General features: G+C 48.5%; 1 protein-coding gene across 2 annotated transcripts in view; it reads right to left on the bottom strand.

The window, feature by feature from the left end:
• The window catches only part of LOC140733159 (uncharacterized), a 35,923-nt gene that overhangs the window by 17,547 nt on the left and 2,288 nt on the right, over window positions 1-16,088 (bottom strand). For both annotated transcript variants that reach the window (XM_073056236.1, XM_073056143.1), the window contains exons 2-3: window positions 9,275-9,389; window positions 3,837-3,981 (exon numbers count right to left, since the gene is read on the bottom strand). In XM_073056236.1, the coding sequence (XP_072912337.1) occupies window positions 3,837-3,981; window positions 9,275-9,380 (251 nt within the window). In that variant the 5' untranslated portion in view covers window positions 9,381-9,389. The remainder of the gene's footprint in view (window positions 1-3,836; window positions 3,982-9,274; window positions 9,390-16,088) is intronic.

Below are 16,088 nucleotides of genomic sequence, written 5' to 3'. Positions count from 1 at the left end.
CGGAGCCGGGACTGGGACGTGGACACGGAGCCGGGACTCGGACTTGGACACGGAGCCGGGACTCGGACTTGGACACGGAGCCGGGACTGGGACTTGGACACGGAGCCGGGACTCGGACTTGGACACGGAGCCGGGACTCGGACTTGGACACGGAGCCGGGACTGGGACGTGGACACGGAGCCGGGACTCGGACTTGGACACGGAGCCGGGACTGGGACGTGGACACGGAGCCGGGACTCGGACTTGGACACGGAGCCGGGACTCGGACTTGGACACGGAGCAGGGACTCGGACTTGGACACGGAGCAGGGACTCGGACTTGGACACGGAGCCGGGACTCGGGCTTGGACACGGAGCCGGGACTCGGACTTGGACACGGAGCCGGGACTGGGACGTGGACACGGAGCCGGGACTGGGACGTGGACACGGAGCCGGGACTCGGGCTTGGACACGGAGCCGGGACTCGGACTTGGACACGGAGCAGGGACTCGGACTTGGACACGGAGCAGGGACTCGGGCTTGGACACGGAGCCGGGACTGGGGTTTGGACACGGAGCCGGGACTCGGGCTTGGACAAGGAGCCGGGACTCGGACGTGGACACGGAGCCGGGACTGGGGCTTGGACACGGAGCCGGGACTCGGACGTGGACACGGAGCCGGGACTCGGACTTGGACACGGAGACGAGACTGGGGCTTGGACATGGAGCCAGGACTCGGACTTGGACACGGAGCCGGGACTCGGGCTTGGACACGGAGCCGGGACTGGGACGTGGACACGGAGCCGGGACTCGTGTTTGGACACGGAGCCGGGACTTGGACTTGGACACGGAGCCGGGACTCGGACTTGGACACGGAGCCGGGAGTCGGGTTTGGATACAGAGCCGGGACTCGGACGTGGACACGGAGACGCGACTGGGGCTTGGACACGGAGCCGGGACTCGGACTTGGACACGGAGCCGGGACTCGGGCTTGGACACGGAGCCGGGACTCGGGCTTGGACACGGAGCCGGGACTCGGACGTGGACACGGAGACGCGACTGGGGCTTGGACACGGAGCCGGGACTCGGACTTGGACACGGAGACGGGACTCTGACGTGGACACGGAGCCGGGACTCGGACTTGGACACGGAGCCGGGACTCGACGTGGACACGGAGCCGGGACTCGACGTGGACACGGAGCCGGGACTGGGACGTGGACACGGAGCCGGGACTGGGACGTGGACACGGAGCCGGGACTCGACGTGGACACGGAGCCGGGACTGGGACGTGGACACGGAGCCGGGACTGGGACGTGGACACGGAGCCGGGACTGGGACGTGGACACGGAGCCGGGACTCAGACACAGACTTGGACACGGAGCCGGGACTCGGGCTTGGACACGGAGCCGGGACTCGGACTTGGACACGGAGCCGGGACTGGGACGTGGACACGGAGCCGGGACTGGGACGTGGACACGGAGCCGGGACTCGGACACAGACTTGGACACGGAGCCGGGTCTCGGACTTGGACACGGAGCCGGGACTCGGACTTGGACACGGAGCCGGGACTGGGACGTGGACACGGAGCCGGGACTGGGACGTGGACACGGAGCCGGGACTGGGACGTGGACACGGAGCCGGGACTGGGACGTGGACACGGAGCCGGGACTCGGACACAGACTTGGACACGGAGCCGGGTCTCGGACTTGGACACGGAGCCGGGACTCGGACTTGGACACGGAGCCGGGACTGGGACGTGGACACGGAGCCGGGACTGGGACGTGGACACGGAGCCGGGACTGGGACGTGGACACGGAGCCGGGACTGGGACGTGGACACGGAGCCGGGACTGGGACGTGGACACGGAGCCGGGACTCGGACACAGACTTGGACACGGAGCCGGGTCTCGGACTTGGACACGGAGCCGGGTCTCAGACATGGGCTTCGACACGGAGCCGGGACCCGGACACGGGCTTGGATACAGAGCCGGGACTCGGACTTGGACACGGAGCCGGGACTGGGACGTGGACATGGAGCCGGGACTCAGACACAGACTTGGACACGGAGCCGGGACTGGGACGTGGACATGGAGCCGGGACTCAGACACAGACTTGGACACGGAGCCGGGACTCGGACTTGGACACGGAGCCGGGACTCGGACACAGACTTGGACACGGAGCCGGGACTCGGACTTGGTCACAGAGCCGGAACACGGAGCCGGGTCTCGGACTTGGACACGGAGCCGGGTCTCGGACTTGGACACGGAGCCGGGTCTCAGACATGGGCTTCGACACGGAGCCGGGACCCGGACACGGGCTTGGATACAGAGCCGGGACTCGGACTTGGACACGGAGCCGGGACTGGGACGTGGACACGGAGCCGGGACTGGGACGTGGACACGGAGCCGGGACTCGGACACAGACTTGGACATGGAGCTGGGGCTCGGACATGGGCTTCGACACGGAGCCGGGACCCGGACACGGGTTTGGACACGGAGCTGGGACTCAGACCTGGACAAGGAGCCGGGACTCAGACTTGGTCACAGAGCCGGAACACGGAGCCGGGTCTCGGACTCGGACACGGAGCCGGGACTGACTTGGACACAGAGCCGGGATTCTGACTTGGACACGGAGCCGGGTCTCGGACTTGGACACGGAGCCGGGTCTCGGACTTGGACACGGAGCCGGGTCTCGGACTTGGACACGGAGCCGGGACTCGGACTTTGACATGGAGCCGGAACTCGGACTCGGACACGGAGCCGGGACTCTGACTTGGACACGGAGCCGGGATTCTGACTTGGACACTGAGCCGGGACTCGGACTTTGACACGGAGCCGGGATTCTGACTTGGACACTGAGCCGGGACTCAGACTTGGTCACAGAGCTGGAACACCGAGCCGGGTCTCGGACTTGGACACAGAGCCGGGACTCGGACATGGACTTGGACACGGAGCCGGGACTCGGACTTGGACTTTGGAGCTGGGACTTGGACTTGGAGTAGTGGCAAACAGCCTGCAATACTCAGCTGGACACGAGATGACAAAACCAAACTACGACAGACAATTCATATCTTGGCTCAGAGTAGCGGCAAATGGCCGGCAATTCTCAGCTGCCCTCAAAAAAGACAGAATTTGTATCTTGACTTGGAGTAGCGGCAAACAGCTGGCAAAACTCAGCTGGACACGAACACAACAGAATTCCCGAAGCAACTTAGAGTCCACAATTCTCAGCGGCCCAGAACGTGCATTGTCGCACTAGCTCAGGTGACGGTCCAGCTTTCTCGGCGGCCCGGAACATACACAGGTTGACAATCCCACACTGAGTAGATGTAAGCTGGAGCCTTTATGCTGCCGGTTCAGATGAGATTCAGGTGCCTCAATCAAGGAGTCCGGTAGCACACGGGGAAAAGGGAATTAACAGGAATCAACGATCCGGACCGTGACAGTTTCTCTGAACAAATGCACCCTGCTGTCAACAGCAACATTCAGTATCAGCTACTTCGGCTTCGAAGGTGTTACAAACTTGTCCACAAGAATGAAGCAAAATGAAGAAATACTAATATTGTACATACAGCAAAAAGTTTAAACTTTCTAAATGTTTACGTTCAATCTCAGGAATGTAGCCTTACTTAAACTTATTTTCTTCTTCCATCTAAAAGCAGCAGGAAGCGAGACAGATCACAGTGAGTAAAATGTATAGTCTGCATTTGGGTTACAGTTAGATAGCACTTTTTTTTTCATCTTATTTTGTCTTAACTTACTGCAGTTGTTACATTGAACACAGCGAAGAAAACGGAATGGTGTTCAAAGCATAATCTTATTCTAGCTATACATACAACTATAAACAGAAGCAACTCTTACCTTCGACAAAATCCAATGAAGACATAGACAAGCCACACAGCTTGCCATATATAAATGATTCCCCATATAGAAAACGTCCATCCTGCAGGAGTGATTTCAGTGTGGAACTTGCTTGATATATTTCCAACACTCTGAAGAAAAATACCTAATATATTTACAGATGCAATTAGTACAAGCTGTAATCATAGGTCATATGATGTCAATTCAAAAGCCTGTTGAATTCTGTTTCTACTATGTAATTTACTGGCATCTCACTTCCAGGAATGTCCATCTTCAAAGAAGCTCACTAAACACTTGACAACTCTGGGTAACCAACCATTCCCATTTCCATTCGAACTAGCTAAAGTCATCAACTCGCAAAATTATTCATTGTAAACATAAATTAATAAATCAACAATATAGCCTGCCTTTTCTTCCCTTTTCAAAGTCAAAGTCAAAATAAATTTATTGTCGAGGTATTTATATGTCACCATCTACTAACTTGAGATTCATTTGCTTGTAGTCTTTTACAGGAAAATAAAAAAATAAGTAGAATTTATTAAAAACTATACATAGACAATGACTAACAAACAACCATTGTGCAAAATAAGACAAATAGTGCAAATAAAAAGAACATCACCTTCGAAGTGAGCCCATAGGTTGTGGAGTGAGTTCAGCATTGAGGTGAGTGAAGGTGAAGTATGCATGCCAGTTCAGAAGCCTAATGGTCATAGGGTAATAATTGTTCCTGAAGCTGCTGGTGTGGGACCCAAGGCTCCTGTGCATCCTGCCCAATGGTAGTAGAGGGAAGAGAGCATGGCATGGACTGTGGGGTAGTTTAATGATGGACACTGCTTTTTGTGGCAGCTCTCTGCATAAATGTACTCAATAGCTGGGAGGGCTTTGCCTGTGATGGACTGGGCTGTATCCACCACTTTCCATTCCATTCTTCGTACACTTTTCCATTCCTGGGTATTACTGTTTCTATATTATGCCATGATGCAACTAGTCAGGATACTCTCCAATGTGCACCCGTAGAAGTCTGTCAAACTTTAGGTGACATACTGAACCTAAGCAAACTTATAGGAAAGTAGAAGTGCAGTCATGACTTCCTTGTGATGATGCTTAACTTCAAATCTTCAGCAGCTAATTATTCTGTTCTTGCAAACCCACCAATATTCTCATTCTTTGTTTCTCTCGCTCTCTCCCTCCCTCCCTCCCTCTCCCTCTCTCCCCTCGCTCCCTCCTGTCCTTGGCATTTTGTACTGGGTGGTATTGAAATACTGTTGGAGATTCAGTGCAAGAGGGGAGTATTCTATTGTGCTGCTGACCCATGCCCCTTACATGGTGGAAATACTTTGGAGTATCAGGAGGTGAGCCTGTCATTACATAATAACAACCAATTGTCCTGTTCCTGTAGCAACTATATTTGTGTCTCATCAGGTGCGTTTCTAGTTAATGGTGTCTCCAGGTTGTCGATGGAGGGGGAGTTCATAGTTCAAAGCTCACGCAGACATGGACTACCTCACTTGCCGAGGAGTTGCAAACTAAATTAAGCATTATATAAAGATTTGATTAGTTTTATTTGTCACATGCAGATTGAAACATACAACGAAATGCATTGTTTCTGTCAAATCAAAGCAACGAAGATTGCGCTGTGGGCAGCCTGCAAGAGTTGCTATGCTTTTGGTGCCAACGTAGCATGCCCACAACTCACTAATCCTAACCGTATGTCTTCAGAATCAGAATCAGTTTTATTAACACCGGTATGTGATGTGAAATTTGTTAACTTAGCAGCAGTAGTTCAATGCAATACATAATCTAGCAGAGAGAGAGAGAGAAAAATAATAATAAATAAAATAAAACATAATAATAAATAAACAAGTAAATCAATTACGTATATTGAATAGATTATTTAAAAATGTGCAAAAACAGAAATACTGTATATTAAAAAAAAGTGAGGTATTGTCCAAAGCTTCAAAGTCCATTCAGGAATCGGATGGCAGAGGGGAAGAAGCTGTTCCTGAATTGCTGAGTGTGTGCCTTCAGGCTTCTGTACCTCCTACCTGATGGTAACAGTGAGAAAAGGGCATGCCCTGGTGCTAGAGGTCTTTAATAATGGATGCTGCCTTTCTGAGACATCGCTCCCTAAAGATGTCCTGGGTACTTTGTAGGCTGGTGCCCAAGATGGAGCTGACTAGATTTACAACCTTCTGCAGCTTCTTTTGGTCCTGTGCAGTAGCCCCTCCATACCAGACAGTGATGCAGCCTGTCAAAATGCTCTCCACTCCACTTTGAGTGTATTTGTTGACATGCCAAATCACTTCAAACTTCTAATAAAGTATACCTGCTGTCTTGCCTTCTTTATGACTACATCAATGTGCTGGGACCAGGTTAGATCCTCAGCGATCTTGACACCCAGGAACTTAAAGCTACTCACTCTCTCCACTTCTGATCCCTCTATGAGGATTGGTATGTGTTCCTTTGTCTTACCCTTCCTGAAGTCCACAATCAGCTCTTTTGTCTTACTGACGTTGAATGCCAGGTTGTTGCTGCGGCACCATTCCACTAGTTGACCTATCTCACTCCTGAGCTGGAGCACCGGAGGAAGCCCAGGGAGAACTTGTTACTCTTTACGGACAGCTGTGGGGATTGAACCCTGATTGTACAACTGGCATTGTGATGCATTGTGCAAACCTCAATATTGTGCAATTATCCCCACCGAGAAACTATAGACAATATACGGTATTATTATTTGAGATACCAACAGGAAACGGGCAACAATGGAGATAAACATCTAAGATTTGGCATAGAACAAGATACAAAGAGCAGAGTTTTGGGGCACCTCAAATTTATGAAAAATGAAGGCTACACAAAGAGCACCATAATAACATCTTCATGAATGTAGTGCAGGCTAAGCCATGGACAATTATTTTGGTGGCAGGCAAGCTGGATCAGGCAGAATGTTGAAAAAGGTGTTATAGAGGAATATGTAACCAGAGAGCCGTGCCTGTCCCATGACAGCACTGCCCTCACCTGGTCGGAGGTCACTCCACCTGCCAGTCAACATTTCGCCCCCCCATCCCCCAACTAATCAATGCACACTTAACCATTGGCCACCTTAATTGGATTAACCTGTCTAGCACCAAGCCATTGGCCCCCTGACCTATAAAGGGTGCTACATGTGCTAGGCTCGCTCTCTTTTGCCAACCTCGAGGGACCACCCTGCTTCAGTCCGGGCTGAAGACTGCAGAACAGCGCTGGAGACACGTGGTAAGGTGTGCATTGAATAGGGTTGTGGGAGCATTTATTGTTGTACCTTTAGCAAAGAGCCGTGTTTGCCCATAGCCAAGGGGGGCAGATATCGTATTTACTTTTCCCTTGCTTGTATGTATACCTGTACTCCGTTCCCACACCGTTTTCCCGTGTATTGTACTGCATACCCAACTTTTCCCACGCTCCTCTATTCTAAGCACGTTTGTGTGAATATTATAGCCGCTTGTGTTGTTCCCAAGCTTTTTCTCCCCTTGTAAATAAACTCCTTATTATTAAAACTGTGTGTCCAGAACTCTTGCCTTGAGACCCAAAGATTCTTTCTCATTTCCATCACAACAGAATAGTACAGATTAAAAATAAGATAATTTAGTCTGAAACTGTGCCCAAGAAAAGTTATGGAGCTATTTGTGAATGAGCCAGATTGTGACTGTGCCTGAAATGAACTTAGCACAGTTGAACTCGAAGCAGAGATAGTTCATTCCAAACTGGATCTTTGGCAATCAGTGGGATTGCACAAAGAGTGTAGAGAATGGTGTAGAGGAGAAGGAGCCGAATGTCTTGGCATGCATGCAAGAAGTAACCCCATGTCCACAGGGAGCACTGTCAAGATTTCAGCCCCTTAATATTGCATTCACGGATCTTCAGAAGGTATTTGAACATGTGGTTGTTGTGCTCACTATAAAGGTGCAAGACAGTGGAGTCCACCAGGAGTAAATGTAAAGATCAATGCCTCTTAGACATATTCTGTGCTGGGAAAAAGGAATCATGAAGGCTATTTATATGGGTGGTAAGATCACATTTTAAAATCATTAACTTTAAGTGACTCCGATGCTGCTAACAAGGCTAGAACTCATCACCCAACGCCAATTACACGAGTTGACTGTGATGAGTGTCTTGAGTTACTGTAGTCCATCTGGTAGTTGTACCTTCATATTGTTGTCAGGTGGCAGCAGCACAGTAGCATAACAGTTAGCACAATGCTTTACAGCTGCTGTCTGGAAGAAGTTTGTACGTTCTCCCCATAACCACTTGGATTTCCTTCAGGTGCAAAGTTCAGAAGTTCAAAAAAATCAAAGTTCAAAATAAAAAAAAATATCAGAATGCATACATAACATCACATACAACCCTAAGATTCTTTATTCCTGTGGACATACTTAGCGAGTCTAAAGAACAGTAGCTAAACAGGATCAATGAAAAACAAACTGTGCAAATGCAAATATAAATAAACAGCAATAAATAATGAAAGCATGAAATAACAAGATAGAGTCCTAAAGTGAGACCATTGGTTGTGGGAACTCCAGAAGTGGAATGAGTGTAGTTATTCCCTGTTGTTCAAGAGCCCGATGGTTGAGTGGTAGTAACTGCTGTTGAACCTGGTGGTGTGAGTCCTGAGGCACTTATACCTTCTACCTGATGGCAGCAGTGAGAAAGGAGCATGGCCTGGGTGGTGAGGATCTTTGATGATGGATGCTACTTTACTATGGCAACGTTCCATGTAGATGTGCTCAATCTACATGAAATGGAGGTTCTTTCGGTTTCCTCTCTGTTATGGTGAGCTGAAACAACTAATCCCAGACTAAATTTCATTGGTTAGCCATTATTCCAAATAATGTCTCGAATGTTCTTGTGTAAACAGTTTAAATAGTCATGCTTTGGGATGCGTTGTTGAGATGTTTGTAACTGCATGGTTTTACCGAATAAAGGTTCTGTTTTCTGGCTTTGGGTCTCATCAGTATTTATAGGCGAGTGAACACAAAACTCCCTCTCTCCAAAGACAGACAAGATGGAGTGAATAAGCTGTGGGCATGCCACTTCGCTTCTGGGAGCACGGCAACACTTGCAGGCTGCGTCCAGCACATTCAGACTGTGTTGGTCGCTCACGCCAACAATGTAATTCACTGATTTTTTTATGTGCATGTGACAAATAAAGTTAATCTTCAAATAAAGGATTTTGACAAAGCAGCAAAGGAATTGTAACAGATTTCCAAATCAGGATGATTACTGACTTGAATCTTCCAATTAAAATTCCAACCAAATAAGTGCATGACAGAATTATACAATCCATTTCTGTGATAAACAAACTTATTCTACTCGTCAAAGTAGGTTAAGTGGATTTAACTGTGTCCCAAATCATGTTCTCAGATATTCTCTAGTTTCACATAGCAGAATCATGCTTTTCCTACCTGATTTTGGTCCTTGCCCTGAAAGAGCGTTCATAACCAAGGTGATGATGTAGACTACCAAGGTGAAGACCAGAAGGCAAATCCTCCATACGTTTATCTTGGCCATTTAGAAATCCTAATTGATCAATTTAATTGAATATTAGCAAAGTGAATTGGTACAAAAAAAAGAACAAATTTATTTAAAAGCATAGATTGTAATAGTGCAGTTGACCAAGAATCCATTCCAATGTTAGATGAAATATTATTGGGTGCAACGGTAACACAGTGGTAAATGCAACACTATTACAGCTTGGGCTGTCAGAGTTTAGTGTTCACCACAGTGATGACGCGTAAGTTTTAAACAAACCTGAGATGAGTACCTACCTTTTGAAGTGCAGAAAGACATTAGAGTTTTTTAAAAAGGTGCAGCAAAACATGTAAGTTAAAATAGCACAGTGAGGCATTTGAGGTAAAAAAGCACAGCACGTGCTTCTTTGGGAGGGACAGAGACGGTCGAGTTAAAAAACAGGCAGAAAATAGATCAAATCCATGGGTTCATAAAAAGTGAGTACAGGCTAATAATAATCATAAATAAAAAAAGCACACATTACCGGCTACATCCGAAAGGTAAACACATTCAATTACAGAAGAGATACCTGGATATTGTATACTGAGAGAACTGAGCAGTATTTTGAAGCAACTGAAATAGCCAATTGCTGTGTTGCAGTTTTGCCGTGTGCATTCGGTGGAAAGGAATAGAGATTGCTTAAAAGTTGGACTGCTCCAACTAAACCAACGAAAATTAGCTTTGCTGATATCATGAAAGTAACACGGGAACATTTAGAACCAAAATCATTCTTGACTGCAGAACATGTTAGACACTAGACACTAGAATACTACAGCACAGAACAGGCCCTTCAGCCCTCGATGTTGTGCCAACCCATATATTCCTTAAAAAAAAGTACTAAACCCACACTACCCCATAACCCTCTATTTTTCTTTCATCCATGTGCCTGTCCAAGAGGCTTTTAAATACCCCTAATGTTTTAGCCTCCACCATCCCTGGCAAGTCATTCCACAACCCTCTGTGTAAAAAACTTACCCCTGATGTCTCCTCTAAACTTCCCTCCCTGACCTTTGTACATATGCCCTCTGGTGTTTGCTATTTGTGCCCTGGGGAACAGGTACTGACTATCCACCCTACCTATGCCTCTCATAATCTTGTAGACCTCTATCAAGTCCCCTCTCATCCTTCTACGCTCCAAAGAGAAAAGTCCCAGTTCTGCTAACGTTGCCTCATAGGACTTGTTTTCCAATCCAGGCAACATCCTGGTAAATCTCCTCTGCACCCTCTCCATAGCTTCCACATCCTTCCTATAATGAGGTGACCAGAACTGAACACAATACTCTAAGTGCGGTCTCACTTGAGATTTGTAGAGTTGCAATGTGACCTCTCTACTCTTGAACTCAATCCCCCTATTTATGAAGCCTAGCATCCCATAGACCTTCTTAACTACTCTTATCAACCTGTGCAGTGACCTTGAGGGATGTGTGGATTTGAACCCCAAGGTCCCTCTGTTCATCCACACTCTTAAGTAACTGACCATTAATCCTGTACTCAGCCTTCTGGCTTGTCCTTTCAAAATGCATCAACTCACACTTATCTGGATTGAACTCCATCTGCCACTTTTCTGCCCAACTCTGCATCCTGTCTATATCCTCTTGTAACCTTTGACAACCTACAGCTCCATCCACAACTCCTCCAATCTTGGTGTCATCCGCAAATATACTCACCCATCCTTCCGCCTCTACATCCTGGTAATTTATAAAAATCACAAAGAGCAGGGGTCCCAGGACAGATCCCTGCGGCACTCCACTAGTCACTGACCTCCAGGCAGAATACTTTCCTTCCACTACTACTCTCTGCTTTCTTCCTTTAAGCCAAGTTTTTTATCCAAACAGCCAAGGTTCCACTGATCCCATACCTCATGACTTTCTGAATGAGTCTCTCGTGGGGGACCATGTTAGGTTTCACACGCAGAATCAAAAAAGGGGGAGTCCATTACTGAAATTAAATAGTTTTCTAAGCCTTGTCAGCTCATGGGCTCAATGATGCACTGAGAGATTGCTCAATTTGTGGAACCCTGCAAGAAACCATTAAAAAGCACTCCTAGCTGAAGCACAGCTATGTTTAATAAAACAGTTGAAATAATTGGAAACAGCAGGAAGATATACTATTGTGATACAGTCAGGAATGAAAGTAAGCATGAACAAAATGGCACCATCTAGACAGCAATCTGCCTAGCTGAACAAATTGTGTGGCCATTGTGGCAGGGGCTCACATACATCAAACCTATGCAGAGTTAAAGGTGAAAATGCAACAAAGTAGGACAAACAGTACACAGAGAGCATGCTGGGCAGACTAAGACAAATGGACTGCACAGGGAAGAGAAGAAGATAGAAAGTCAAGTTTGCAGTTTCAAAAAGAGTCTGCATGTTGTTGATGAAAAACCTGGTAATGATGAGAGTGACACAGGACTGGGTAACTTTGAGATTTATAATGTGAAAACTAACAGGAGACAAGCAATCGAACCAACACCAAAAGTGAACAGCAAATTAATTCAAATGGAATTGGGCACTGGCTTCGCTGTGTCAGTTATTCCAGAAAATGAGTTTGAACCGCATTTTAAAGACACTGAACGGAAGCCTGCAGATATCCAGCTAAGAACTTATACAGGAGAACATATTCCTGTGAGAATTACTTTCGTAACCGTGAAATACAACAAACAAGTCTCATTGGGTTTGTATGTGGTAAAACAGGAGGGCGACATTGTGAGGGTGTGATTGGCCAATTGGAGTTCCATCCACCATTTGCAAGACACATCCCCTGAAACAGAGTCAATTGAAAGTGAATTAAAAAGGTACTGGATGATGCCTTGGTCCAAGGTTTGCAATGAAAAATGCAACATATCATGGTAAAATAGTGTTAAATGAAAATGCTACACCCAAGTTATACAAAGCCCATCGGTTCCATATACGACTCAAAATAAAGTAACCAGGTTGAGCTAGATTGCTTGGAGGCTGAAGGAGTTTTTTTCCCAAGGTTGAGTGGCTGTGGAGCCAGTGGTCCCAGAAGCCAAGGAGGATGGGTCTGTCAGGATCTGTAGTGATTTTAAGGTCAAAGTCAACCCAGTACAGAAAGTAGACCAATACCCACTATCCAGGACAGAAGACATCTTCACAAAACGTTCTGGAGGGAAACACTTCAGCAAAGTGGATCTAGCTGAGGCCTATCTACAAATGGAGGTAGAAGATGAGTCCAAGTGTTTTTCACCATGAACACTCACAAAGGGCTTTATCACTATAAAAGGCTTAATTTTGAAGAAGACTGAAGAAGACCAAGTGTTGGGCCAAGGCATTGAGCACCCCCCTGCCATTACCATCAACAACTACGAGCTGGAGGTAGTTCACGAGTTTACATACCTTGGCTCCACCATCACAGACAGTCTCTCCCTAGACCCCGAGATCAACAGATGGATTGGATGAGCAGCCTCAACATTCGCCCAGCTGACAGAGAGTCTGGGAGAACAGAAAGCTGATGACACACACCAAGGCTGCGGTCTACAGGGCCTGCATCCTCTGCACACTGCTTTACGGCAGAGAAACCTGGAGCCTCTACTTCAGACAAGAGCGGCGTCTCAACGTCTTCCACCTTCACAACCTGAGATGCATCTTGGACATCAAGTGGACCGACCGAGTCACCAACAATGAGGTCCTGGCCCATACCCAGGTACCCAGCCTCTTCACCCTGCTCCAACAACGCTGTTTCCACTGGCTGGGCCATGTACACCGCATGTCAGATGGGAAGATCCGAAAGACCTGCTGTACAGGGAACTGGCCTCCAGCAAGAGAGCATAATGGTGGCCCCATCTTCGTTTCAAAGATGTGTGCAAGAGAGATGTGAAACCACTGAGCATGAACGTTGAGAGGTGGGAGGACATTGCAAGCGATCGCTCTCGCTGGAGGGTGGAACTACGCAGAGGTGGGAGGACATTGCAAGCGATCGCTCTCGCTGGAGGCTGGAATTACGCAGAGGTGGGAGGACATTGCAAGCGATCGCTCTCGCTGGAGAGTGGAACTACGCAGAGGTGGGAGGACATTGCAAGCGATCGCTCTCGCTGGAGGGTGGAACTACGCAGAGGTGGGAGGACATTGCAAGCGATCGCTCTCGCTGGAGGCTGGAATTACGCAGAGGTGGGAGGACATTGCAAGCGATCGCTCTCGCTGGAGAGTGGAACTACGCAGAGGTGGGAGGACATTGCAAGCGATCGCTCTCGCTGGAGGGTGGAACTACGCAGAGGTGGGAGGACATTGCAAGAGATCGCTCTCGCTGGAGGGTGGATCTACGCAGAGGTGGGAGGACATTGCAAGCGATCGCTCTCGCTGGAGGGTGGAACTACGCAAAGGTGGGAGGACATTGCAAGCGATCGCTCTCTGGAGGGTGGGACTACGCAGAGGTGGGAGGACATTGCAAGCGATCGCTCTCGCTGGAGGCTGGAACTACGCAGAGGTGGGAGGACATTGCAAGCGATCGCTCTCGCTGGAGGCTGGAATTACGCAGAGGTGGGAGGACATTGCAAGCGATCGCTCTCGCTGGAGAGTGGAACTACGCAGAGGTGGGAGGACATTGCAAGCGATCGCTCTCGCTGGAGGGTGGAACTACGCAGAGGTGGGAGGACATTGCAAGCGATCGCTCTCGCTGGAGGGTGGAAATACGCAGAGGTGGGAGGACATTGCAAGCGATCGCTCTCGCTGGAGGGTGGAACTACGCAGAGGTGGGAGGACATTGCAAGCGATCGCTCTCGCTGGAGGGTGGAACTACGCAGAGGTGGGAGGACATTGCAAGCGATCGCTCTCGCTGGAGGGTGGATCTACGCAGAGGTGGGAGGACATTGCAAGAGATCGCTCTCGCTGGAGGGTGGAAATACGCAGAGGTGGGAGGACATTGCAAGCGATCGCTCTCGCTGGAGGGTGGATCTACGCAGAGGTGGGAGGACATTGCAAGAGATCGCTCTCGCTGGAGGGTGGAAATACGCAAAGGTGGGAGGACATTGCAAGTGATCGCTCTCTGGAGGGTGGAACTACGCAAAGGTGGGAGGACATTGCAAGCGATCGCTCTCGCTGGAGGGTGGAACTACGCAGAGGTGGGAGGACATTGCAAGCGATCGCTCTCGCTGGAGGGTGGAAATATGCAGAGGTCTAAAAGGAGGAAAAGAGAAGCTGAGGCTTGCTGCTGAAGAAAAATGCACTCTCCGAGAAAGCAGCACCAAGACAACACCGGAGGACAGTGCCTTCAAGTGCAGTCGCTGCAGCCGAGACTGTCACTCCCGTGTGGGCCTCTACAGCCACAACAGATGCTGCTCCACCAACAGAGAGAAGCAAGACTTTCCAGGCGCAGATCCATGGTCTCTTGAGACTAACAGATGCCAAAGAAGGCTCAATTTTGGAGTAGCATCTGCACCTACAGAAATGGACCAGGTGCTGCAAGGTTGTCAGGCTCGTAGTGTGACCTGGATAATGTCATTGTTACTGGTAAAAATGACAAAGAACATCTCCACAATCTCAAGACAGTGTGAAAAAGATTAGAAGATTATGGGTAAACAGCATGACACAACAAGTATGAATTCTTTAAACCAAGCATCACTTACTCTAGTCATACCATTGACACACAAACAGTTACACAAGTTTGCTGAGAAAATTCAAGCAGTGTTGGATGTCCCAAGGCCAAAGGATATGTCACAGTTGCAATCCTTCTCATGATTTGTCAATTACCATAACAGGTTCCTACCAAACCTGGCTACTGAGCTCCACCCCTGAACTCACTATGACAGATCAGGAAGAAATGGTACGGACAAAGCAGTGTGTGGTGGCTTTAGAAAGGTAAAGGAAACAGTGACGTCAGATACTATACTCGCACATTATGATCCACGTTATCCACTGAAGCTTGCTTGTGACACCTCGCCTTATGGTATAGGTGCAGTCATGTCACATGTTATGAGTGACGGAAGTGAACACCCCGTAGCCTTTGCATCACGTTCCCTTTCCGCTGCACAGAAAAATGACGCACAGATTGACAGAAAAGCTTTGAGTCTGGTTTGGGGTGTAAAACATTTCAACCAATACTCAATGGTGAGGAGTTTACCCTCATTACTGATCATCAACCACTAGAGTCCATTTTTAATCCACAGAAGGTTGTTCCGCTAACAACAGCTGAATGAAAGCAGAGATGGACTCTGTTTCTTGGAAGACACAATTGCAAGATTGAATGCAAGATTGAATTCAAGAAGTCAAGTAATCATGTAAATGCTGATGGATTGTCCCTTTTACCCTTGGGAAAGGAAATACCTGAAAAATTTACAAAAGACGACACTCCTCTTGACAAACACGAGGAAAGCTGCAGATGCTGGAAATTCAAACAACACACACAAAATGCTGGTGGAACGCAACAGGCCAGGTAGCATCTATAGGGAGAAGCGCTGTCGACGTTTCGGGCCGAGACCCTTTGTCAGGACTAACTGAAAGGAAAGATAGCAAGAGATTTGAAAGTAGGAGGGGGAGGGGAAAATGTGAAATGATAGGAGAAGACCGGAGGGGGTGGGGTGAAGCTGAGAGCCAGAAAGGTGATTGGCAAAAAGGATACAGAGCTAGAGAAGGGAAAGGATCATGAGACAGGAGGCCTAGAGTGAAAGAAAGGGGGAAGGGAGCACCAGAGGGAGATGGAGAACAGGCAGATTGATGGGCAGAGAGAGAAAAAAAAGGGAGGGGGAAAAAAACT

The sequence above is a fragment of the Hemitrygon akajei genome, chromosome 1 (genome assembly GCF_048418815.1).
Source record: "Hemitrygon akajei chromosome 1, sHemAka1.3, whole genome shotgun sequence".
Lineage (NCBI taxonomy): Eukaryota > Metazoa > Chordata > Chondrichthyes > Myliobatiformes > Dasyatidae > Hemitrygon > Hemitrygon akajei.
The sequence above is the reverse complement of the archived record's forward strand: the minus strand, read 5'-3'. Positions and strand labels throughout refer to the sequence as shown.